This window comes from Parasteatoda tepidariorum, chromosome 5 (assembly GCF_982258835.1).
Source record: "Parasteatoda tepidariorum strain Cologne lab strain chromosome 5, Ptep-v5.0, whole genome shotgun sequence".
NCBI classification, from domain to species: domain Eukaryota; kingdom Metazoa; phylum Arthropoda; class Arachnida; order Araneae; family Theridiidae; genus Parasteatoda; species Parasteatoda tepidariorum.
Window position 1 is genome coordinate 62,496,884 of NC_141759.1, and position 25,351 is coordinate 62,522,234.

Consider the following 25,351-nt stretch of genomic DNA (forward strand, 5'->3'; position numbering starts at 1 on the left):
ATCTCTGTGTTATTCCTATTTTCCTGCACAATTTGATTGAGCTATTAAGGCACTTTTGCACCGCCTAGAAATATCAGCACTGCTGATATTGCCTACTCTACTGATATAAATTTAAAAAGAAAAAAATATATATCATAATTTTTATTCAAAGCTGACAATTTTTTTATATTTATGCAAAACTGTTATCCATTTTCCCTAAAAAAAGTTTTCAGAAAAGTAAAAATGAAAATACTGTTAAAAAAAGTATAAGTTCTTGTCAGATCCACCCAATAAGATTGCCCAGGGCTAACAATATTTAAAAAATCTTATCACAACAGCGCTCTTCCCTGCTGCGGCACTTCAGCACTTTACATTTTCCTCTTTCTTTTCTATCCTACTTTGATTTCCGCCCGCGCTTTCTCTTTGCGGTACGTAACGCTTAGTGGCGCTGTCTACGCTTTTTAGCGGTGTTCTTAGTTTTGTTGTTTTGATTGAAGGCAAGGTCTAGTCAGGTGTGGTGTTTGAAAAGACAGGAAATCGCCGCTTTTGGGCGATTTTTACCTGTGTCCAATTTGTTTTGGTTACTTACCGGCGAGTTTAAGTGCCATTTCGTTATCTAACTCTCGTCGAAAATGGTTTGGGACGATGCAATGCAGTTTTATAATAGAACATTCAATGAAATTGGTGGTAAGCCTTTTAATATTCCACTCACAAACCTTGTGTGATAGTATTCTTAGGTGTATACAAGACTGATTCACATCGTCCCATGTGTGAAATTAACCAGTGAACCGTGAATGCCGGGATTTTTAAATTTATTTTTTTTAAATCTCATTAATTTTAATATATTATTAATGTTCTTTCCTTTGCTAATATGAGATTTGTGGAAGAGTGTTCTAAGTTTGTTCGAATAACTAGTAATAAATAAAGTAATTGTACTAAAATGACGATTTTGAATTGAACAATTATTTAATTTGAAAATCGTGTCAAACGTTTCATTTTATATAAAAAAGGGAATTTTTAAGTTAGTTTCAATCTTTAAGAATGAATACAAAGAGTTAGAAAACCCAATGCATTTTGAAGAAAATTTATTGCAGTAAGTAGTTCTATTTAACGGGCTAGTATTTTATTGGGTGTGTTCTTGGCGCTGCTAGTAAAAATCTTGGTAAATCAATTATATTTCTCATTCGAAGCAAAATTTTGATTTTCATGTACCTAATTCCTCAATTTTAAAATTATGTTAGCGTTCTATTTCACTATTAGTTGTAAATGACCATATTTTTTTATGCAACTAAAAGATTAATTTTATAGGCATTTACAATTTTTTTTCCTTTGCAAAATGTAAAACATCTCCTTGCTGTTTTTAAATGCTCTCAGAATTTAGTGCAAATTATCCTATAAGTTGTTGTTTCAACATATAACAACATGCAAATGTTGATTTTGCATTTTAGAAATTCTGTTCATTAACACAACTAGATTTTTTATATTGATTTTACATAAAGCTTTCCTCGGTAAAGTCTTACATAAATGTTCATTGTAGCAAACTGGGCAGTCCATCCCAGTTGGATTATTAAGATTGTACTGTAGTTTTTAAAGCCATGGCATGGTGCATAGCATTTTTAAAAAGTGCTTTAAGGTGCTTATTTACTTTTTATAGTAATGAAAAAAGCCCTTAAAGGTGCTTTTTTCATTGGGTGTTTTTAAAAAGTGCTTAATTTTCCCTTTTTGAAAAGGGAATGTATTTTCGTTATGAATTATGTAAAAGTGTGTTTTTCACATTGTTTTCACATTTCACATGTTTTTCACATTCACCGTTTTCACAATTCATTGCACCACAATCTGTTTTGGTGTACCGCAAGTTTTTTAGCATATGAAGGCACCAGTAATTTTATATGTTTGATGAAATACTTGCGAGTCCGCATGTAAGTCTGCTAAGCTGGGTTAGTGAGATTGTTGCACTATCATGTGCAACTCTGTTGCTTTTTGCAAGATATTCTCTATTTCAGGGTTCATTCCCCCCCCCCCCCTCTGATAGTGAACCAAAAAATCTCTTGATCATTTTATAATGGCTAATATAATCAAGAAAAGGAGTTCTTTGTTGGAAACTAGTTATTTTATCATGATCATGTAAAGTCTTTGAAAATGATTTTGTTGATGTATAGGAGTACTTAAAAATATTTTTTTAGTACTTAAAAGATGCTTATTTTTTGTTGAAAGATTTGGCTAAGCATCGTGCATGATGTTTCAAAAATACTTGCTAGCCCAAGTTTATGAATAAGTCATTTCTTTTTTCAAACCGTGACCTGCACCAAAATAATCTTAAATTTTGGCAACTTCTGAGCCGCGTTTCTTAAGAAACATCACAAACGAAGACAAACTTGAAGGGTATAACTTGTAGCTATCCTCAGGAAAATCTCAACACACTTTTTTTAAAAAAATTGCAAATTTAAAATAAAGGAAGTTTAGCCAAAATTTTTTAAAAAGGAAACTTGAGTTTTGCCAGCTCTAATTTTTTCCTGTCACTACCTGGTTGTCGCCAATGCTTGATGAGTGCAAGTGCAGGTACCAAAATCTACTTTAGAAATACTTGTACTGACTAATAAATTTTTTTTTTTTTTTTTTTAAAATTTTTGATGCAGTATTTTCATTTTAGGGTTTTTGATACAATGGCTTTATCCATGGTTAAAACTGTCAAAAGGTTGACACAGGGTTGAGTTTTGGATGTCAAAAACTGGTATTTGGCATTGCACATGAAAAACTGTCAAAAAATAGGACAATTTTCTTTGTCATTAAGGACATTTTATTAGATAATAAGTGATGCACACTATTTTCTTATATGCTACTATAATTATGATTTATGATTTCTATCTTTTTTAAAAAAATATAGCCAAAACTATTGAAACTATTTGGTTTTGCTAAAAACACGGTACTCTTAATACTTTAGGATCAATATTATTTGTTGTATTTTAACTAATTAGTTTATAGGTAATAACTATGAGTTAATAATTATCTATCTAAATGTTGATTTGAGTTTTTTAATGCCAAAATTTAGTGAGATTTTTTAGATTAAGTAAAACTGAAGTGTTTGCCAATAATTGTCTGATCTTAACTTATAAAATTTATTTTTTATTCACAATATTTATTATTATTACTTACATGCGCTGGAGTAGAATTTGTATGATCGTGTGAGGTTTTTGCGGAAATTCAGGCAGCCATTGGAAAATTTTCAATTTAAAAAGCTCATACAAAATTTTTTTAATATTAAAAAATACTGCTTTGCAAAATTTTTCATTGTTGAAAAAACATATGTCCATTTAAGTAATTATTAGTTTAATTTCCTTAAGTTTATGAGAAGGACCTGGAATTTAATTAAATAATTTATTATTAGTTCAGTATATTTTGATCTCAATTCAAGAATCGGGTAAAATCAGGTTTGGGTTTTTGCCGTCAAAAACTGGTTTTTGACATGACAGTGGTAAAAACTGTGTTTTTACCGGTAAAAACCATCAAAAACCTACTGTTTTCTTTCATTTATGGCATATAGCAGGCAATATATTATTTTCACATAATTGCCTTTATAAATGAATGTTTCAAATGATTGCTATTGATTTTGCAACTATATACATGTATTCTTATAGAAGGATATACTTTTATATAGAAATATTGTAATATACTTCTTGAAAATAGTGATACTTACTTTTATCATTATAGCTTGATTTGCAAAGGATTCAAAATTTTGCACTTCTTAATTGTTAGAAATAAACAAACAAAAAAGCTTGGAACTATTAATAAATTCAAGAACTAAAAAGAATTTAAAATTTGGCATTTCTTAAATATCAGAAATAAGCTAAACAAAACTTTCAAAGCTTGTAACTACTAACAAACTCTAAGTCAAGAATGACTTGACATTCTTCAGTAATGTAATATGCCAAACAAAATGGTGCTTGGAAATGTTGAAAATTTTGTTTAGTATCCTAATATTTTACTTCAAATAGTATGTTTTGAGATAATCATGTTGGGAAAATGCAAGAATCTGTTCTTAAATATCTTTTAACAACTTTTTTTCTAATTTTATTGCCCAAAAATGAATTAATTTCAAATTATAAGCAGTTAAACTCAAAAATACAGTTTTACCAAAACTATGGGTTTTTGACAGTTTCTGACGTTTTTGACATGACGGTAAAAACCATGGTATAAACCGGTAAAAACCGTCACATGTCAAAAACGTGCCAACCCTGGGTAAAATTAAATAAATTTTTTTCTTACATACTCTTTTCATTGCAAAAATATTTTGAAAAAGAGTTATTGTGATAAATAAAAACAAAAATTTACAATTTTGGGGAAATTTTGATTTAAAGAAAACTTTGTTCTAAGGAAATATTAGGCTCTGAGAATGCCCGTTTATACATGTGCCCGTTACACATGAATGATTCCAATAAATCACGAGCATAATATATTCTGTTATGAGTAAATTAATTATAATTTACAAAAAATATGATTGTTTAATTGAGTTAATAATTTTTCGATTAGTCAATTCCAGTGTTTAATTAAGTTACAATCACCGTTTAGTACAAGTAAGTTTATTAAAATAAATTGCCTAATTACATATTATTTTATTATGTTATAATAGTTTTAGTACATCTACATTCCAGTCTAAGCACCCTATCATTAAAATAGAAAGAGTAGTTACGAATTCCAGTCTTATTCATATAACAGAGGGTTTCAAAACTAACTTTTTGTAATCGCATACTTCGGGGAAAGAAGTAGTTAAAATGAAAATAAATAGAAATTATTTTTACATGTAGGTAATGAAAAAGATGATTGTTAAGAGTTTTTTTTTTTTATAGATGATTGCTTTTTGAATTTTTTTTTTCAATGGTTGAACAAATGAATGATTGGATAAATTGCAATTTTGAAATTTTTTTTTTTTTAAATAATATTTAATATTTTCTACACCAAAATCAGGGTTTTTAAGAGTAATTGTCAAAAAGAAAAGAAGAAAAAACGTTTGTTAAAATAATTCATGAACATGATTGTTTACTTGTAATTTTATATATATTTGTTTATTTTAAAATACTTTATATTTATAATAGCTAATACAGTGTTCGCCCTAAGCGTTTTTGGCAGCTTTGATCTCTATAAATGTGCTCTTTGCCTTTTTAAAAAAAAAAAAAAAAAAGAAATAAGCTGCTGTCACTTAAAAACACTGCCTTTTCATTCATATTTCATTTTGAAAAAATTTATTCACTGTTTAAAGTATAATCGCACACTGTTAAAATTATCTGCATTTATAGGTTTCATTCTGATTATTATTACAAATATGTACTTGGTAAAGATTATTCTGAAGTGGTTAAATTTTATAGGTATATTTTTTTTCAGGCCGGTGGATTAATAAATTTTTTATTGGTTTCAAATTTTGATTTTATTTTTTAAATTAACACCTTTCTTTAAAAAAAAAAAAAAAATTCACATATTGAATATTCATTTCTCTCATAATTTTCAGTTTAAATTATAAAAAAAGCTTTCAAGTTGTAAGTTGCTTGTTTATCAATTCATTATTTTTTTTAGGATACTTTTTTGAAAACTGTCACTTGTCAAAATCTTGCCAATCCTTAGTTCTAATCTGATAATTTTGTTACACCTGCATAGACTTAATATCATTTTCAAAAAATTCAATTTTCTAATTATTTCGAATGAATTTTTTATGAGAGTACTTTAAAATATTGTTAGTAAACACTTTCATAGCAGTTTAAGTAAAAGTTAGTGCAAAACATTTTTTTGATAAAGTTTGAAACTTCAAGATATTCTTATCACCATCCATTCCTTCCAACATTAATGGCCTATGTGACACTGTCAGGTTTTTGTTCATAGATTCATATAGAAAAGATTTTTGCTTTTAAGTTTTATTTAGCTTCTTGCTTGTCATTTTAATGCAGTTATCAATATAGAAAATTTCCAACATAACTAAACGTTATAAAATTATTTATGTACTTCTATAAACTTCTAATGTTTTTATCATTTTGAAAGTGAACATGTTATCAATGAATTTTCATAAATGATTTTCAATAACTGCTATTTGTTACTAATATTTGTTTAATTATTTTAGATCCTCGTGTTGCAAATTGGGTTATGACACAGAGTCCTTTTCTCACGCTTTTTATATGTAGCTTATATGTTTACGTAGTCAAATTCTTTGGTCCTAGTCTAATGAAAAATAGAGAGCCTTTAGACATCCGGTGGTTGATGGTTTTTTATAATTTTATGATGGTTATATTCAACTTTTTAATATTTTATGGTGTAAGTGTATTGGTAATTATTTCATTCATTTTCTGTATTGATATTTCATGTTATGTCCGTATTATATCTAATATTATGTAAAAATTTTACTAATTTGTATTCCTGAAATTGTTTCTTGTATTGTAGAGTTTGAAAGAACCCAGAATATATATATATATCAGGGGTCTGTCTAGGTTTTTCTGACAGGTACCTATTTTGTGAAAATTTAGACATAATTTGTGAAATTTAAGAATTATATTTAAAAATGAACACAACAATATAGATTTATCGTTTTTTACGGGATGCAAAAATAAAATTTAAAAGAAAAGTATTTTGTGAAACTATTATTTTTCTTAAAGTTGAATTTGTGAAGGTACCGCTAAACGGTGGTAAATTTGACCTGGACGGACCCCTGTGTATATATATACACAAGTTGTGTATAGGGTTATTCATAATTCCCTCCGCCTGTAAACGCCATTTTTCTTTACCTGGCTTCAGTGGTACATGTTACTGCCATCTACCGGCAACTGCTTAAATTAAAGCTTGAATACTTTCGGAATAATTTCATGTGTTCTTTTTTGCCATATTTGTCTTCCTTTTTTTACTATAACGCTTCGAAACCCCGGAGGGAATTATGAATATCCCTGTATATATATATACACTAGGATCTGTTTAGGTTTTTTAAGAGGTACCTATTTTATGAAAATTTAAAATTATATTAAAGAATCAACACAAAAATATGGTAAAGTAAGAATTGTTACAGCAAATGAAATTCCTTTATGACTGGTAAATTTCTACATAATTTCCCCCATATATTCAAAAACAATTAATTGCTATTGTGAAATTTTAGACTTAAAATTGTATCCAACTTTAAAAGTCCATAAAAATCATTGTCTATAGTAAATTTCAACTTGAATTTAATAAAAACATGTCTTTAACAATAGTAGCACTAAAAGTTATTTTCATTATGAGAAAGACTGGTATACAGAAAAAGGTTTCACAAAAAAAGTTTCTTAAAAAATAAAGATCTCTTAGAATAAAGATTTCCAGTAAAGTTTACAGGGGGGGGGGTGCCTTGTTTCATTTTAAAAAAACTACAGAGAACACTCGCTATAACGTGGTGTAAGCATCTGATTAGGCTCCTCACACTCTCTGACCAAACACGTGCTACCTGTTCCCAGGTGGCAGCTGGCATAAAAGCTCCCACTAGCGCCTTTTCTTCCACCTCAATTGAGGAACCGAGGCACTGATCTCCTTTTCTCCTGCAGCATTTCGGGATCTTGGCATGCTCTTAGCCAAGCATTGGGAGGGAATAAAATTTTTATACTACGTCTTAGTAGTAATCCTCGGAGGGTATCATTGCAAGCAATGTATAATTAACCAGGGATTTATAGTTTTTTACTAGGATACAGAAATAAAATTTAAAAAAGTCGGGAGGAGAATCTCAAAACCTGATTTTTTAACAGTATTTGCGAAACTATCTTTTTTCCTGAAGTTGAATTTGTGAAGGTACTGCTGAACGGTAGTACATTTGTCCTAGACTGACCCCTGATATATATATTATAAACCTCAAACAAACCTTGTCTTGATCATATTTGGGATTTGTATTAATATAGTTAACCATATAGTTGTAGCAAAAAAATTTGAATGTTCTCAGCATCTTAAAATTTATAACACTTCTATTTCTTTTTATATATATAGCTATTTCTCCAAAATTTGTTTTATCTTCTGACACCTTAAAAAATGTGTACATTTTAAGAAATAGAATAACTCTTATTAAGAAACAGAAAACAACTCTTATTAAGAAATAAAACATTATAGTATCACATAGAGGAAATAGTATTTCTAATTTAATGAGTTATAAACCAGGGGCCTGTCCTGGCCAAATTTACTACCGTTTAGCGGTACCTTCACAAATTCAACTTTAGGGAAAACGGTAGTTTCACAAAATACTTTATCTTAAAATTTTATTTTTGAATCCCATAAGAAACGTTAAATCAGTATTTTTACCATATTTTTGTGTTTATTTTTTAATTTTCACAAATTATGTCTAAATTTTCATAAAATAGGTAGATCTCAGAAAAAACTAGACAGACCCCAGTAAAAATAAAGTTGTTAAAAGTATAATTTTAGAACAAACTACAAGATTGTCGAATATGCCTGCTTAATATAACATGGACATAGTATAAAAACATTTATCGACAGATCAGTGCGGAATACTATGGTGCAAGCAATGAAGGTATAAGTTTATAGGAATGTTGAATTTTAAGCATAATTTAGTCTGATATTATGTTAAGAAGGAGGTTAAATTTATCTAAAACTCTGGGCACACCTACAATTTTTTTTCTTTTCAATGTCTTGGGTACCAGTATTTGTAGATCCTTGCAATAGTTTGTATTAGACTTTAAATATACCTTACTTCAATTATTTAATAAAATCCTTCATTGGGATAGATAACTTAGAAAAAATTACACAAAGGAATTGTATTACATGAGAGAGGAATTGAAAATATATAGCAACACATATAAAGCTGGTTATATCTGTGTACTATTTTTAAAAATAATTTATGGTATTTTCATTTAGTTGAGCTCAAGGAAATTCAACTATTTAATTTTAATTCTTTTGTGAACATCCATTTTTATCAGTGTTTGAAAGAGTAAATAAAATTAAAATAAGTTGAACGTGTTCTACATTTTTTTGCGACTTTTTGCTTACGCCCGGCTAACGGAAAGTACCCAATTTACATTTTTTTTAATACAAATTATAAATAAATGAATATTTTTTCATTTTCTGTCACTGAGATTTTAAAACAAGTTTTTGTTGTTTTGTTTCTATTTATAAGATGACTTTAAAAATTTCATCTTTAAAATGATTACAATATTTTTTTATATTTTAGTTTGGAATTTATGGTTGGTTTGGTTCATACAGTTATAAATGTCAGCCTGTTGATTATTCAAATAGTACTGAAGCACTTGGTGTGAGTAAATTCTCATTTATTATTTTTTTAAAATATTTATAAAGAGGAAATCTATTTATTTGCAAATATTTTATTAAAATGTTTAAATTGCACTATTTTTTTTTATTAAGAAGCAACACATGGATTATTTTACTTCTACGATTATTTTATATAACCCTATTAAAATATACTGTAAAGTATATAGTAAGTTTACTTTTATTATATTTTTAATCATGTGTGATTTAATTGCTGCCTAAATGTTTTCATCAATTCAGTAAATCTAGATTACCTCTAAAAAGTTTCTGTAAAATATAATTATTTTGATAGAAAGTTAAAATTTTTTTATTAAGAATATTTATAGTTTAGTTATTTCGCATTTTATTGTAAGTTTTTAGTTATTTCATTCATTTAATATTAGGAACAAAGTTGTAAGATGATTCTTTTCTTTCCCACTTGTTTATTTTGTACTGGAAGAAAGTGGGGGAAAAAACAGAAGAAACCAAAAAAAATATAAGAAACTGCTCAAATGGAAAAAACTAAAAATGTCCGATGCTATTGCTTGGTGATAAATATTATAAGAATAGTTTTATATTTATTGTTTTGAAAAGAATTTTAAAACTTATATTGCATAAAAATAAAATATTTTTAATTTGGATTTAAGTTATTCTTATTTTCTTTAATATGTACATTTATACCTCAATTAATATGTGTATTTATATTTTTTTCTGTTTACTGAATATCCTGTTTTTAGTTAGAATCAAATGAAAAGAAAAACTAAGATTTTCCTTTACTGTTTTAATTTTTATAATGTTTTTGGAATATTAATTTATTTTATAGCTATTTTAGATGCTAATTTTTATACCATATGGAATACAGAATTTCAGAATTTTTATACCATAAATTTATTTTTTAAGATATTATTTAACAATAAAATTACGAGAACTAATTTTATACTGAAGTTATATTTGTAAATTCTAAGCATAATACATTCAAGTTATTATATTATAAACAAAATTACTATGCTATTATATATTGTAACATTGGATTATTAAAATAAATACTCTACATAAAAAAAATGCAGTTAAAAAAATTTATTATCTTTTTTAAGAATTTTCAGTTTAGTATAACAAAAAGGTTGAAAAATTATAATTTTTCAATTATTCATTAATGGAAATTCATTAATTTGTTAATAAACATTCAAACTTAAACATTTTTGTTCAAATTTCATAAATTATGATTAATAATGTTATGATTATGTGGAAATGAAATGTCTATTAAAAATACCTATTCAGAAGTATCTTCAACATATTATCTAATAGGTTTTTGATTATCATATTTAACAGTATTTGATTATGAAAGCAGTATGTTATTTGTAGTTGTGATTTGTTAGTTTTAATTGTATTTCTAAAATGTTATTATTGTTTTTGATACAATTATAAGATTAAGTTCTACTTACTATACTTTATGTAAAACATCGAAGGTAAAAAATTTTCAAAAGTTAAAAAAAAAAAAAACTTTTCCACTTAGGTTGGAAGAAATTTATTTCTTTTGAGGCAGTTTTTTCCACCTTTGGAGAAACTTGCCCTCCTTAGTTTGAACTGATTTATTGCATCATAATGTTTTTGTAGTTAAATAGTTCTACTTTAATGTGTTTATATAATTTCAATTGAGATGAGAAGTTTTTAAGATTATGTTAATGAAATCTGTTTCATTATATTCTCGTATTTGTTGTTCATGATTTTGATTGTTGGTTGATTATTGCTTTAATTTATTTCAGATGTTGAAAGTTTGCTGGTGGTTTTATATATCAAAGATGGTAGAGTTTACAGATACAGTAAGTATTGAATTGATTGAGGGAAAAAAAAAACAATAGAAAAATAGTTCTAGTAGATCTTTTAATAATAATTCTTTATTATTACTATTTTAAAAATTTATTAAAATTATCAAGTGTTAGAATTCTTTTGGTAATATACATTATTGGTCATTTTTATTTTTTAAAAAAAAGCTTAGTTGTGAAGTGCTATTTTTATATATATATATACAGGAGGATTGATTTCATCAGTTTAACTTTAAATAAGGGCTGAATTTTGACATGACAGGCATTAAAAAACTGATTAAAACCATTAAAAACTGCTAGAAACCAAGTTTTCATGTTATAAAGCGTGTGTAGATGTTTGAGTATTATATTGAGAAAAAATTATTTGAAATGTAGATATATACTAGTATATAAATGCATGCTAATATAAAAATATTAGTATATAAATATTAGCTTATAAATATTATGTAATTGGCAATAATTATATTCAAATAAAAATAATGATTTTGAGCCGAAGAAAACAATTTACTTTATTTTCATATTTTCTTACTTTATTTTGTTTGAGTGCTCTCATTTTCAAGGAATTTTTTAGAAGGCTTGTTGAAATCTTTTTATAGTGCAATGCAATTAATATTTTAGTTTTCATATTGAAATTTTGTTTCATTGTTATATATCTTTGAAATCTAATGAAAAAGCAATATTAAATTAAATTTGATTTATTTATTGACAAAATAAAAAGCTAATAATGAAATAAAATAATTAATAAAAATATAAGGAAACTATTCCGAGCGATCTGCATTTCTATAAGTTCTTATAATATTACCTATGTTTCTAATAATATACATATTACCTTTTGATATAAAGGTTAGTTTGATTGCATAAATAATTGTGTATTAGAATAGTTTAAAATTATTTTTCTGTTACTGGAAGATCTTTAACTTTACAACTATTAAATTTTGCAGCAGATCTTTTTTTTTTTTTTTTTTTTTTTTTGCATACTGGTCATTTGTTTTTATTGCATTAATTCTGATATGTCTAATCTTAGACCTTCAATTACTATATTTTAGTGTAGTGTTGCATACCTTTTTGGTTTAGGTAAACAGGATTAATGCTATAAATGACTATAATAATCCTTATTTTGATAATTTTTCTTTATTTAACAGGGATGAGATTTTTCCGCTTTTTAGCGGATTTCCGCTTTTTTCACTTTTATCTCTTGAATTTCAGTTTTTTTTTTTTTTATCAAAAATTCAGATTTTCTAAAAATTTCACTTTTTTTATAAGTATTCCGCTTTTTCAGAAAATTCACCGATTTTCAAAGAGAAACAAAAAATTCAAATTACATAGCTACCAATCCTTTCTCATTTTTACTTATTTGAACTATTTTCTCCCCTTTTACACGCAGCAGATAAGATTTTCCGAATTTTTTACCCGCCTTCCAGATAGATCCGATTTTCGTAGTTCAAACGACGCTGCTTCTGACAAGTCTTTTAAAGGTCCCAAGCCTGGAATCTGCTAATATCTCGATTCTTATTCACACGATTTTAATATCAAACATAGCTTTTCATATTTACGTGTAGCGATTCTTATTCACGCGATTTGAATATTGTATGTTGCGATTCTCATTTGCGAGATTTAAAATCCCGATATTGTGATTCGTATTTACGCCTTTGTAAAAACCTATGTAGCGATTGGTATTCACACAAGTTTAAAATTCAATGTCATGATTTGCGCATGCGGTTTATAATATCAAACATTGCTTTTCGTATTTATATGTGATTTTAAAATAAGGCATTGGGATTCGCATTCACGCATTCTAAAAAGTATGCATCATAATTCTTATTTATGCAATCTAAAAATTACGCATCATGAATCGTATTTACGCGATCTAAAAATTATGAATCATGATTTGTATTTACGCGTTTTAAACATTCTGTATCCCAGTTTGTATTTTCTCATTTTCAAAATCGTATATCTAGTTTCATATTCATGTTATTTCAAAATCCATAATTGTTATTCATATTCACGAAATTTTAAGATGAACTATCGCGATTCTTGTTAGAAGTAAATTTTTTTTTAATTAGTTACTATAAAGGTGACTGTTTTTCTAACGACGATTATTAGTATATGTAAGTGTTACAATATCAGAGAAACTGGAAGGGAATATATTCAAAACTTACATTCTGTGCTTGCAAAGAAGAAAAAATGGGATTTGTCACAAGATGTTTGACGATGGACTAATGACTAAATATAGCAAGCATAAAAGATATCGTAAACAAAAGCAATCACATCAATTTTGGAAAAAGAGTTAATTAACTCATCATCAAAATTTTATTTATAATTGCTATTATTTATGCTATAAAATGCAAAATTCTTATCAAATAAAAAAACAATTATCTAAACAGTTGCTGATTGTCATGTAATTTTTCAAACTAAAATAGCAATTTTTGTATGTTAAGGATTTACTATATATTTCTACTTCAGTGTTATTGATATGATTCGGTCCATTGTTAAAGTTTTTTTTCCAATATAATTTAAAAGTAATATTACTGATATATTTGCTATAAATCACATAACAGTATTTATTAAGAGAAATGAAATATTAATGTATATTTTCAGTAGTTTTAATTTGCTAAACCAGGTAGTTTTTCAAGTAATAATTGTCTCTTATGTGAACTGAGGAAAAATATAATTTCCAGCTTTTCAATTGGTAATTTTTATTTTCACTAAATGTTAAGTAGCAATGTAATCATTTATATAATAATAGATTAGTACACAATTGTATGTCAACACATTATTTATTACCTTAAATTGTCTGGAATTTATTATTAAAGGGTTGCGCTTGTGTAAAATTTACTATCGTGGAAATTCAGCTTTTTTGCCTTTTGGCTAATCTCATCCCTGATTTAAGGATCGATATGTGTGCAGTTAAACTCTTTTATTGCAATCATTGATTTGAGGTCATTGAATAGGGAGAAATCAAAAAATTTTATCAATCTGGAAAAATCAAGGATATGTTTTTTGTATCAAGTGAAGCTCTGGTGCATGTGTTTAGGAAGTTATGGGCTAGCCCATGTCCTTAAACTTCTCACAATTTTTGGGGTTTCTTTCTACACCATGCTAAGAGTTGAAACTGATAATCCTGAGTATAGTCTTAAGTATTTTTCTTAATAATTATTGAAATGTCATTAAGACTCCTGAACGGAAGGATTAGTGAAGTTGACCGAACTGGTTGCCAAAGGTGGCTAGTATAATAAAATAGGAAAGGATTCTATTTTATGAAATTTTTTATACTTTTTATAATACACTTATTAAAGTTTGACTTGCAAACTTAAAAGTTTATACTGTCTTTTTTTATGTAAGAGATTGATTGCATAAATTATTAGAGTGTTTAAAGTTTATTTTCTATTATTTGAATACCTTTTTAACTATACTCTACTATTTTATTTATTACTTTATATTTTGCCATCTCTGCAGAGGATCAAAGTTATGATGGCATATCTTCAAATCATTCTCAGGGATGTTTCCCAAACCATTGTCTAGTTCTTACCTGACCTAAATAAAGTACTACTTCTTTATTATGTTATAATTTGTACATTTACCAACTATATATTTTTCAACTATATAACTTTAAGCAGATCTATAGTGGTCTGCAAAGTATAATTATTAAATAAATGGGTTTTAAGTTCCACATTATTTTTAAAATTGTAAAGCCGGTATATTTTATGATATTCTGTAAATAACCATTGAACAATATAACTTGTCAACTGTAAGCAAAATAACTTTTTTTTTCTGAAATAATAGGGAATTTTCTTTGCAGATATTTTTTGTTATGAGGAAGAAATTTAATCAAATTACCACCTTACATGTAGTTCATCATGGAATATTGCCTATGAGTGTATGGTTTGGCCTCAAGTTCACTCCAGGTAATTTTGCATCCATTGGATAGATATTAGAATTTAAAATGATAGATTTATTTTTCCAGTGACATTATCAAATTATTCTATCTGGATCTAAGGGTGTTAATATTGAGTAAGGTCGGGGTTCATTCTAGGCAGGGTTTGTAGGCTGCCTCATTTACCCTTGTGGGGAATTATATTTATGGACTATGTCAACCATCATCTATCAAATAGTACCTCTTGGTAGATGAAGGTTTACATAGTCGATAAATATATCCCCACAATGGTGACCTGCGAACGTGATATGAACTTGTCAACATTATTGGATGGTTCACGTTAAGCAATTGATTTGCTTAAAAATATATTGCTCAAAGAAAAAGGAAAGAGAAAAAAATCCGATGAAGTAAATAAAGTCTCCTGGTCAATAAACAAAAATTAAGAAGAAAAAAATGAGCGAAATGCTATAAACAAAAAATGAAAGGAAAAACTGAACAAACGTATTTTATATACTAGTGATTTGGTATTTAATATTTGTAGTGGTAGTTACGCCACACCCTTTAACTAAAAAACTCCACCCTGCATGCCCAGTGACCCTGATTACGCACCCTGACATATTAAGGGGTGGTGGATCATGTTGATTTTTTGATAAATCCGCATAGTTTTCTGATCATTTTTTATTATTGCGAAAATTAAGTTATCAGTAACTGTATCACTTTTGTGTAATTGCCAAACCCTGGTTATAAAAAAAATAGAAGATCGAGAGAAAAAAATGCAGAAGAAGTATCTAAAAATGCTGAAAATTTCTATTGCATGTTAATACATTTATATAAAATAAAGCAGATTTTAATATTTATTATTTCATTAAATCCACTATAATATAAGAAGCTTAAAAAAAAAAAAAGAAAACTTTTTTTAAAACACGAAAAGAAGGATTTTTGACCAGCTACTTGATGGCGCAATAATATTCATTTATTAGTTCTTGATTACATGGAAAGGTAAAATATTTTAAGTCTCATAAACATTGAGTTTCATTGAAACATAACATTTAATCTATAGTATGCAATATTACATATATATATAAACTTAATTATATGTATGTATATCTTATTTATGTGTATTACATGTATATAAAAAGAATTGCATTATTTAAAAAAAGTATTTTGTAAAGATGTTTTAGTAGCACTTTTTACATTAATCAAACATTCTATTGAACTCTTAGTTCTGCCGTAACTATAATTCTTTACTATATCAGTATTATGAAATATCTTTTTAAAAAGTTTTCCAGCATTATCAGTAAACTATGTTCTACTGAAAATGTTGTGAAGATACATTTAGTATTTGTCTCTTTTGTAGTGGCTTCCTCATTAATACTCGTTTGAAAAAAAAAGAAACTATCTTCTTTGTTGAACCAAAAAATTCTTTGTTCTTCTGTTTCATCAATTTTACTTATCTGACTATATTAGTCTTACCACCATACGCGATGCTATAGTCATTTTTACATACGTTGCAATGTAGATTGTGTACTCCAAGATTCAATCTAGAAAGAAAAGGAAATTTAAGAGAATAAGTCTCCTTAAAGGCTTGTGTGTATTGTTTTTGTTCAGCCATAATAAATGAATGTTAAGGAGATTAATTAAATGAGAAAATATTTTCACCGCTATTTCTTTTTAACGCACGCCATTTTCTTTCAACCTTTGCTTCCGCGTCGTCATACACAGGGATGAGATTTTTCCGCTTTTTAGCGGATTTCCGCTTTTTTCACTTTTATCTCTTGAATTTCAGCTTTTTTTAATTAAAAATTCAGATTTTCTAATAATTTCACTTTTTTTTATAAGTATTCCGCTTTTTCAGAAAATTCACCGATTTTCAAAGAGAAACAGAAAATTCAAACTACATAGCTACCAATCCTTTCTCATTTTTACTTATTTTAGCTATTTTCTCCTCTTTTACATGTAGCAGATAAGATTTTCCGAATTTTTTACCCGCCCTCCAGATAGATCCGATTTTCGTAGTTGAAACGATGCTGCTTCTGTCAAGCCTTATAGTGGTCCCAAGCCTGGAATCTGCTAATATCTCGATTCTTATTCACACGATTTTAATATCAAACATAGCTTTTCATATTTGCGTGTTGCGATTCTTATTCACGCGATTTGAATATTGTACGTTGCGATTCTTATTTACGAGATTTAAAAATCCGATATTGAGATTCGTATTTATGCCATTTTAAAAACCTATGTAGCGATTCGTATTCACGCAAGTTTAAAATTCAATGTCTTGATTTGCTCATGCGGTTTATGATATTAAACATTGATTTTCGTATTTATACGTGATTTTAAAATAAGGCATTGGGATTCGCATTCACTCATTCTAAAAATTATGCATCATAATTCTTATTTATGCAATCTAAAAATTACGCATCATGATTCGTATTTACGCGATCTAAAAATTATGAATCGTGATTTGTATTTACGCGTTTTAAAAATTCGATATCCCAGTTTGTATTTTCTCATTTTCAAAATCGTATATCTAGTTTCATATTCATGTGATTTCAAAATACATAATTGTTATTCATATTCACGCAATTTTAAGATCAACTATCACGATTCTTGTAGGAAGTAAATTTAAAAAAAAAAATAGTTAACGGTGATTCTAACGGCGATTATTAGACTATGTAAGTGTTACAACATCCGAGAAACTGAAAGGGAATATATTCAAAACTTACATTCTGTGCTTGCAAAGAAGAAAAAATAGGATTTGTCACAAGATGTTTGAAGATGGACTAACGACTAAATATAGCAAACATAAAAGATACAGCAAACAAAAGCAATCACTTAAAAAGGGATTTACTAAAATTTTTTTTTTTTTGGAAAAAGAGTTAATTAACTCATTATCAAAATTTTATTTATAATTACTGTTATTTATGCTATAAAATGCAAAATTCTTTTCAAATAAAGAACAATTATCTAAACAGTTGCTGATTGTCATGTAATTTTTCAAACTAAAATAGCAATTTTTGTATGTTAAGGAGTTACTAATATATTTCTACTTTGCTGTTATTTATATGTTTCAGAGGGCTCTAGTTAGATTAGACTATAATATGAACATAATGATTCGGTCCATTGTTAAAGTTTTTTCCCCAATATAATTTAAAAAGTATTATTACTGATATATTTGCTATAAATCACATAACAGTATTTATTAAAAGAAATGAAATATTAATGTATATTCTCAGTAGTTTTAATTTGCTAAACCAGGTAGTTTTTCAAGTAATAATTGTCTCTTATGTGAACTGAGGAAAAATATAATTTCCAGCTTTATTTTTTCAATTGGTAATTTTTATTTTCACTAAATGTTAAGCATCAATGTAATCATTTATATAATAATAGATTAGTACACAATTGTATGGCAACACATTATTTATTACCTTAAACTGTCTGGAATTTATTATTGAAGGGTTGCGCTCGCGTAAAATTTACTATCGTGGATATTCAGCTTTTTTGCCTTTTGGCTAATCTCATCCCTGCATACAGGAAATCACGTGATAACAGGGAGTACTCTCACAGAAGAAATTTTAATTCCTCCCCTCATAGATAGATGAGAGGAGAAATCCGTCGCACCTTAGAGTGATGATCACAGCAAGAGGAATAGCGACATCTGAATTGAACAGGGATGTGATTCTTCCGCGGATTCGCGGATTTCCGCTTTTTTTCTTCAGATTTTTCCATTTTTTCCGCTAATTTCCGTTGAAATTTTTTTCTTTTAAATTTTCTTTTAAAACCCTATGTAGCGATTCGTATTCACACGAACTTAAAATCTAATGTCGTGATTCGTTTTTGCGGTTGTAATATCAAACATAGATTTTCCTATTTGTACGTGCTTTAAAAATTAGACAGTGGGATTCGTATTCGCACTATTTAAAAATTATGCATCGTGATTCGTATTTACGTGATCTGAAAATTATGCATCATGATTTGGATTTTCGCATTTTTTAAATTCGATATAGAGTTTCATATTCCTGTGATTTAAAAGCCTCATTTCGGGATTCATATTCTCTTAATTTAAAATCATGCATGTGATTCATATTCTTTTAATTTAAAATCATGCATGTGATTCATATTTATATATTCATGCAATTTTAAAATTAATCATCGGGATTTATAATCACATGGTTTACAAGTTTAAAAATTGCTCTTTTTTGTCATATATATTCATTCATTCATTCATGAATTTCCTCTTTTTTACTTTCCAACTACTCTCATCCCTGATTAAAGAAAATAAAGCTATTGGCAGGCAAATTAAATTGCTGAAAATCTTATCTTGTGCAGTGGAAAAATTGCTAAAATAAGTAAAAATGCGGAAGGGTTGGCAGCTATGTTTTTGAATATCTACTTTGAAAATAATAAAGTAATAGTCAATATCTCTATGGACTTTTAAAATTGCGGTTGTTTGATCCTCATTAATATGAGAGGTACAGTCGAACTCGTTTATAACGAGCACAAAGGGACCGTAACATGTACTCGTTAAATCCGAGTGCTCGTAATAAACGGGTACTTAAGACAGGCGTGCAACCAGAAGAGGGGGGGGGGGCTTGGGAGGTCAAATGATTGAATTTACTTAAAATTTAATTAATACTTACTTACTTTAATTACATTAATTAATTTAATCGCGTTTTTTTTTATTTCGCGCACATTTCTTATCATTTTGAAAAAAAGATAAGGCAGAAAGACTAGAAAGATGAGAAAAAAGATTACAAGACGGAAAAATATTGCTCGCTAAAACCGGGTCTTGCTCATTAAAAGCGACTTCTGTTCCATAGACTTAACATTGATCCAACCAAATATTCTTGTTTCCCTCGGTAAATCCGAGTTCTCGTTAAATCCGAGCTCGTTATAAACGAGTTCGACTGTACTTTTATGATTTCTAACAATACCTTTGTTTATACTTGTTTTCCACTAAAATATTAATACTGTAGTATAAATTTACCTATTGATATACTAATTATTACAGTAAGGAGTTCCATGCTTCATGTGGTTATTCCAAGTGCCAGAAAGATTTTTTGACAAATGCTTTATTACCTCTTTCCTTATATTTTTATGAGGTCCTCATTGTAAATAAATTTCAAAATATACTTCAATCAAAATATACGCAATTCATGCGAATCTGAGAAATACTTTTATGATATTTTACAGTAACACTGTTCAAACTTGTTTTCCACTAAAATATTAATATACTAGTGTAGATTTATCTCTTAATGTACTTATTACTACTGTAAAGAGTAATAAGTACATTCTATATTTGGAATTGTGTGGGTTTTTCAGACTTTTGATAAAAGCTTTATTAGTTCTTTCCTTATATTTTTCTAACTTTTGCAAAATTGATGTAAACTTCAACTCAACAGCTCTGATATAATGATATAAATCCTCAGATTACGTGATCCTCAATGTAAATAAAAATCTAAAAATACTTCACACAAAAGTGAAACTAATAACTATATTTATTTTTCATTTAATTAAGAATAATTTAAATATTGATAGTGTTTTATTAACTGAAGAATGATGTAAATAAACAACTGACAAATGTTGTATATAAATTGAGTGAAGAATAATGAAAATAAAATAAAGAGTAATTTTTCAATTTCTTATCTCTCAAAAACTATTTTAATAATTTTGCTCATATTTTAGATATTGTTATGTAAAATTATGTTGTTTTAAAAGATGTAAAAATTTGCATATCTTCCAGTTTTTTACTTTGTACAACATTGAAAAATTGTTTTTGATATAACAGGTGTCAAAACTAATAAAAACTTGGGATGATTTGTGAAGTTAAAATGTAATAAAATCTTTATGGTATATTTAAGCTTTAAATAAAAATAAGTGCAATTATTTTAATTTTCATATTATTGAAAATAAAACTTTCTTTTTTTTTGCTATACTTTGAAAAAAAATTTTTGGATATTTTTTTTTACTTTTCTAAATTTTATGTTCTTGCAACTCCATTAAATTGAAATGAAAAAATTTATTAATTTATACTTAAAATTGTTTAAAGCAAAGACAGAATGTTTTTTTAAAGAAAAAACACAAGTTTTAATATATTAAAATAAAAAACTGTCTGAGAAATTTGCTTTTAATAATAATTCAACTTTAAAACTTAATGAACTCGTATAACTTTGTTTTTCATGAGTGGGAATAAAAACTTTAATTGTTAAAAAGTTTAAATGTTCTTTTTTCTTTTATTAGATTGTTTTCTTTAAACAATTTTACTGTTATAAAGCTTCCCACAGATCTTTGGTTTGCATATTGTATTGTTATTGCATGAAAGTGCTTTTTTTATTATGATTTAAGAAATTTTTTTATTAACCCCTTACCTGCCGAGTAAAATGTACGTGATTCACTCCCCAGTGCCATCGTTTTTCGCTCAAGTGCGCTTTGTTACGTGGTGTTTTGGGGGGGGGAAGATGCAGACTTTGCAATTTAAAAACAGTTTACTTTCACGAGTAGAAAAAGGAAAAAAAGAAAATACTAAACTTAAATTAGAGAATAAAAATACAATATAAAAGATGTTAAAACTTAGCTGTTGTATTATAAATCCTGAAACATGGTTGGACAAATAAACCAACATCACATTCATTGCACTGATAGCGGGATTTTCGACAAATATACACGGGAAATGAAAGCTAAAGAAGAATAAACCCGACCTTACTCAAATAGAAACACACAAGCAATAAATATTATGATATAACTTTTCCAACACATCCCTTTAACATTCCCCCTTCCCCTCCTCCGAAATTGGTAATACATACATTTATTGCAAACACTTTCATTGGCAGCATCGTACTTCGGGAAAGCGTATATATACGCCCGCGGCAGTTAACGTATCGTCTGGCCATATGCGGCAGTTAAGGGGTTAATATTTTTTACAACAAACTTATTTGAAGTATATCTATGTAATAGAAGGATTTTTTAAAGGCATTTTTTCAACTCTTGTGAAATCATAAACTGTAATTTTTACTATGTAAGCTTGAACACTGGTAAGCTATTAAATAAATATGCTGTAGTATTTTTATAGGCAGTTTCAGGGTTTTTTCTTTAAATTTACTAATAGTATATTTTCATAAAATGCATTGTTTTAGTTTTATTATAGACTTTTTTTCTTCAATATTTTAATATATAATAAGTTTATGAATTATACACTACTGGAAATTAGCTTCAAATTTTATAATTTATTAATAAACTTAAGAACTGATTAGTTAGAAAAATTTCTGGATTAAAGAATTCATTTTTCTTTTTGACCCAAATTTTAACTATAAATTACTTGGACGTTTCATTCTAGGTTTAGGAAAATTTTTGGAGTTCCTAAGTACAAAATTACTCATATTTTATTATCACACCATTTACATAATATTGTAGGACATTTCTATTATCTTTAACTGCATGCACCTCAAATTAATTCTCAGTGTATTTTGTTCATTTACACTTCATATTTGAAATAAAGAAATATTGTTGAAAAAAGTTGTTTAAATTTGTGTTTTACCTTTAATAAAATATTTGGGATGATTTCAAAATTCAATTGTTTTATATTGGTAAAATAATTAAAAAAAATTTTTATAGGTGGCCATAGTACATTTTTTGCATTCATAAATTCTTTTGTCCATGTTTTAATGTACTGCTACTATGGATTAGCTGCAATTGGACCTCATATGAATAAGTATCTGTGGTGGAAAAAGTATATGACCAGAATTCAAATGGTAAGATTTGTTTATGAAGAGAATTTGTTTGCTTTGATGTTGTGAATATAATTTTTACCAGATATATTATTTATTAGGAAAATGACTATGAAAATTTAACTTTATTGGCTAGTTTTATTGTGATGTAACCTTATGGTCTTTGGGAAAGAACAAAAAGCTGTTTTTAAGCATTTCTTAACTGGTTTTATTTGTTCTTTTTTACGTTTTAAGAGAATATCTAAGCATCTGAGATTAACCTTATATACTTTTCATTGAATTCTATTTTGTAAAAATGTAAATACTTTTATTCCATATTAGTATTAAATTTCATCTTTTGTTTTATGAATGGATTATTTCATAATACAATTTACGAAAGATTTTTTACTGCCGGGCTCATAGTTGTCATGATATTAGAACAAAGTTAATTTCGTCAGGAATTTGTCCTGATTTTTAGCTTTTTGTCATAATATTCCTAATTTTTTGTGTGTTCAGAAAATATCATTTTCTACCAATACAAACATGAGTTTCAAAATACTTGATTTGAAGAGTTGAAAGTATGAATATTTTGCCCAACATCTCTTTATTTAAATAAAAATGCTAATTAAGATTGCAAAATTCTATAGTTCAAACTTAAAAGTTCATCTAATTGTATGACTGGTTCTAGCGGCATACCTGCTGGATTAAATGTTTCATGCTTGGTTTAATGTTAGTACCTGCTGGATTTAGTGTTTAAATTGTTTTGTAAAAAAATAAATAGTTTTACTTTATCAAATTTTTATGTTGATAATTGTGATAATTATACACTTATTCTGCAAATGCAGTGACAAATCTAAGGTGGAGTTTTGTTAACAATTACTGATTATCTCTTTTATCTGAATTTCAAGACTAACAATTTCAATCAACAATACAATAATCATATCATAGAATTTTTAAATTGTGGGATCATCAAATAAAATAATTTTGCACAAAAATGTTAAGTAAAGTGTTTATTCACTGTCTTTTAATTTTCAGATTATTAAAACCTCATTTAAAAGTTATTTGATTAAGGAAGTCTTGAACTCAATTATAAATATTTTTATTAATTATTGTTAGAAGGAATATTAGCCGATTGATACTGATTATTTTATTTTAAAGCAGCAGCTATAAAAGTTTTTTTTATTTATCGATTTCTAATTAATTTAAGTTCTATTCTCTATCAATAATTTGAAACTGTTAAAATTTTCCGTCATAAGCAAAATAAAATTAAAAACAATATATTTCATCATTCTTTTGCGATAATATTTGCCTTTTTATTTAAATAAAGCAAATTTTTTTAGCTTGTCATTTGTCCAGGTTTGAAGTCTGGCCCTGATTGTTTTTGAAAAATGTCTTGATTTTTTCTTTGGTCTACTAAAGCCTGTATACTAAAATGTTACTGTTTTTGCCCTGTGGGTAAAGAAGAGCTTTAAACTTAAGAAATTTTTGTTTATTGTAAGATCATGTTTATCAAAAAAATTCTCATGTATTTAACGACTGTACTAAAAAAAATACCCATTTTATCTTCCAAGTTTATTCTTATGGCATGTTTATAAACTGCAGACAACATTTAACTAGTTTGTGAGAAATAATTTATCTCCTTATTATTATTTAACTTTTACTGAGAAAAAAAATAGTAAGTAAGTTAGTCTTTTTAACAGGGTGTTTAGAATTTTTGAAAAGTGTTTAAAGGTGCTTATTTTTTATTTATATTTTTTAAAAGCCCTTAAAAGTGCTTTTTTCATTTAGGGTTTGTAAAAAGTTCTTTATTTTGTGTCTTTAAAGTTTTTTTAATCATAATTTTGCATTTTGTTGATTTTATGTACATAAATGCACAACTTTTAACAATGGGAAGAAATATTTTTTTTATTACTACAAATATCCTGTTTATGATTTTATTTTAAAGTGATTAAAAACAATTTTTTTAGTGCTTTAAAAGGTGCTTGTTTTTTTGTTGAAAAATTTGGCTATGTACCCTGTTTAAATATCAACTTTAATTCAAGTTTTATTTACAGTAATTTTTTTTTCTTCAATTATATTTACTCTGTCTTGATTCTTTTAGACTTCTGTAAGGTTTTTTTAAAAAATGTTTCAGAAAATGTTAAGTAATCGCATATGTTTTTAATTATTTAGAGTTTTTTTTTTAGTCTGAAAAAAGGTAGTGCAATATTAGTAGTCAATCCCTTACGGGGAAGAATTTTTTACCATGGTAGATATATTAATAAATACAAAATTTTTTGCCCTGTTGCCCACATTACTCATTACAAAATTTTTTTACATGCTAGAAAAAGAAATTATCCAAATAAAATCTTTTTCTAATTTTAAGGCTTGGACTGTAAAAAATGAATATCTTCTGTATGCAGGGCTAGGTGTGAGTCACTTTTCTCACTTAATGTCACTATCTTAAAAAATAGTATCTTTTATTCACTGTTTTTAAGGCTTAATCACTTATCCCCCTTTTTTTTTATTTTACACTCCCCCCCCCATTTCAATCAAAAGAAAGATTTCACATTTCCCTAAATCCGTAATATTACAATCCTCTTGCTCTAGTAAAGAAGGACTATGTGTGGGGCATAGAAGAGGATTGAACATATGAAGAAAAATAGACCTTTCCACTTTAAAATGAATTCCGTTTCTTATCTGCTTAAAGTTAACTTTTTTTACACACTCGATTCAGGGTGATTACGTTG

At 27.1% G+C, this 25,351-nt stretch overlaps 1 protein-coding gene across 2 annotated transcripts in view; it reads left to right on the top strand.

The window, feature by feature from the left end:
- The first annotated feature begins 343 nt into the window (after positions 1–343).
- The window catches only part of LOC107437977 (very long chain fatty acid elongase AAEL008004), a 30,366-nt gene continuing 5,358 nt past the window's right edge, over positions 344–25,351 (top strand). The window contains exons 1-6 of one of the 2 annotated variants that reach the window (XM_043050817.3): positions 344–666; positions 6,083–6,273; positions 9,149–9,229; positions 10,986–11,042; positions 14,845–14,950; positions 22,531–22,667. In XM_043050817.3, coding sequence (XP_042906751.2) covers positions 612–666; positions 6,083–6,273; positions 9,149–9,229; positions 10,986–11,042; positions 14,845–14,950; positions 22,531–22,667 — 627 coding nt within the window. In that variant the 5' untranslated portion in view covers positions 344–611. Of the gene's footprint in view, positions 667–949; positions 1,073–6,082; positions 6,274–9,148; positions 9,230–10,985; positions 11,043–14,844; positions 14,951–22,530; positions 22,668–25,351 lie in introns of those variants that run through there. The other variant, XM_043050818.3, reaches the window with a different exon arrangement.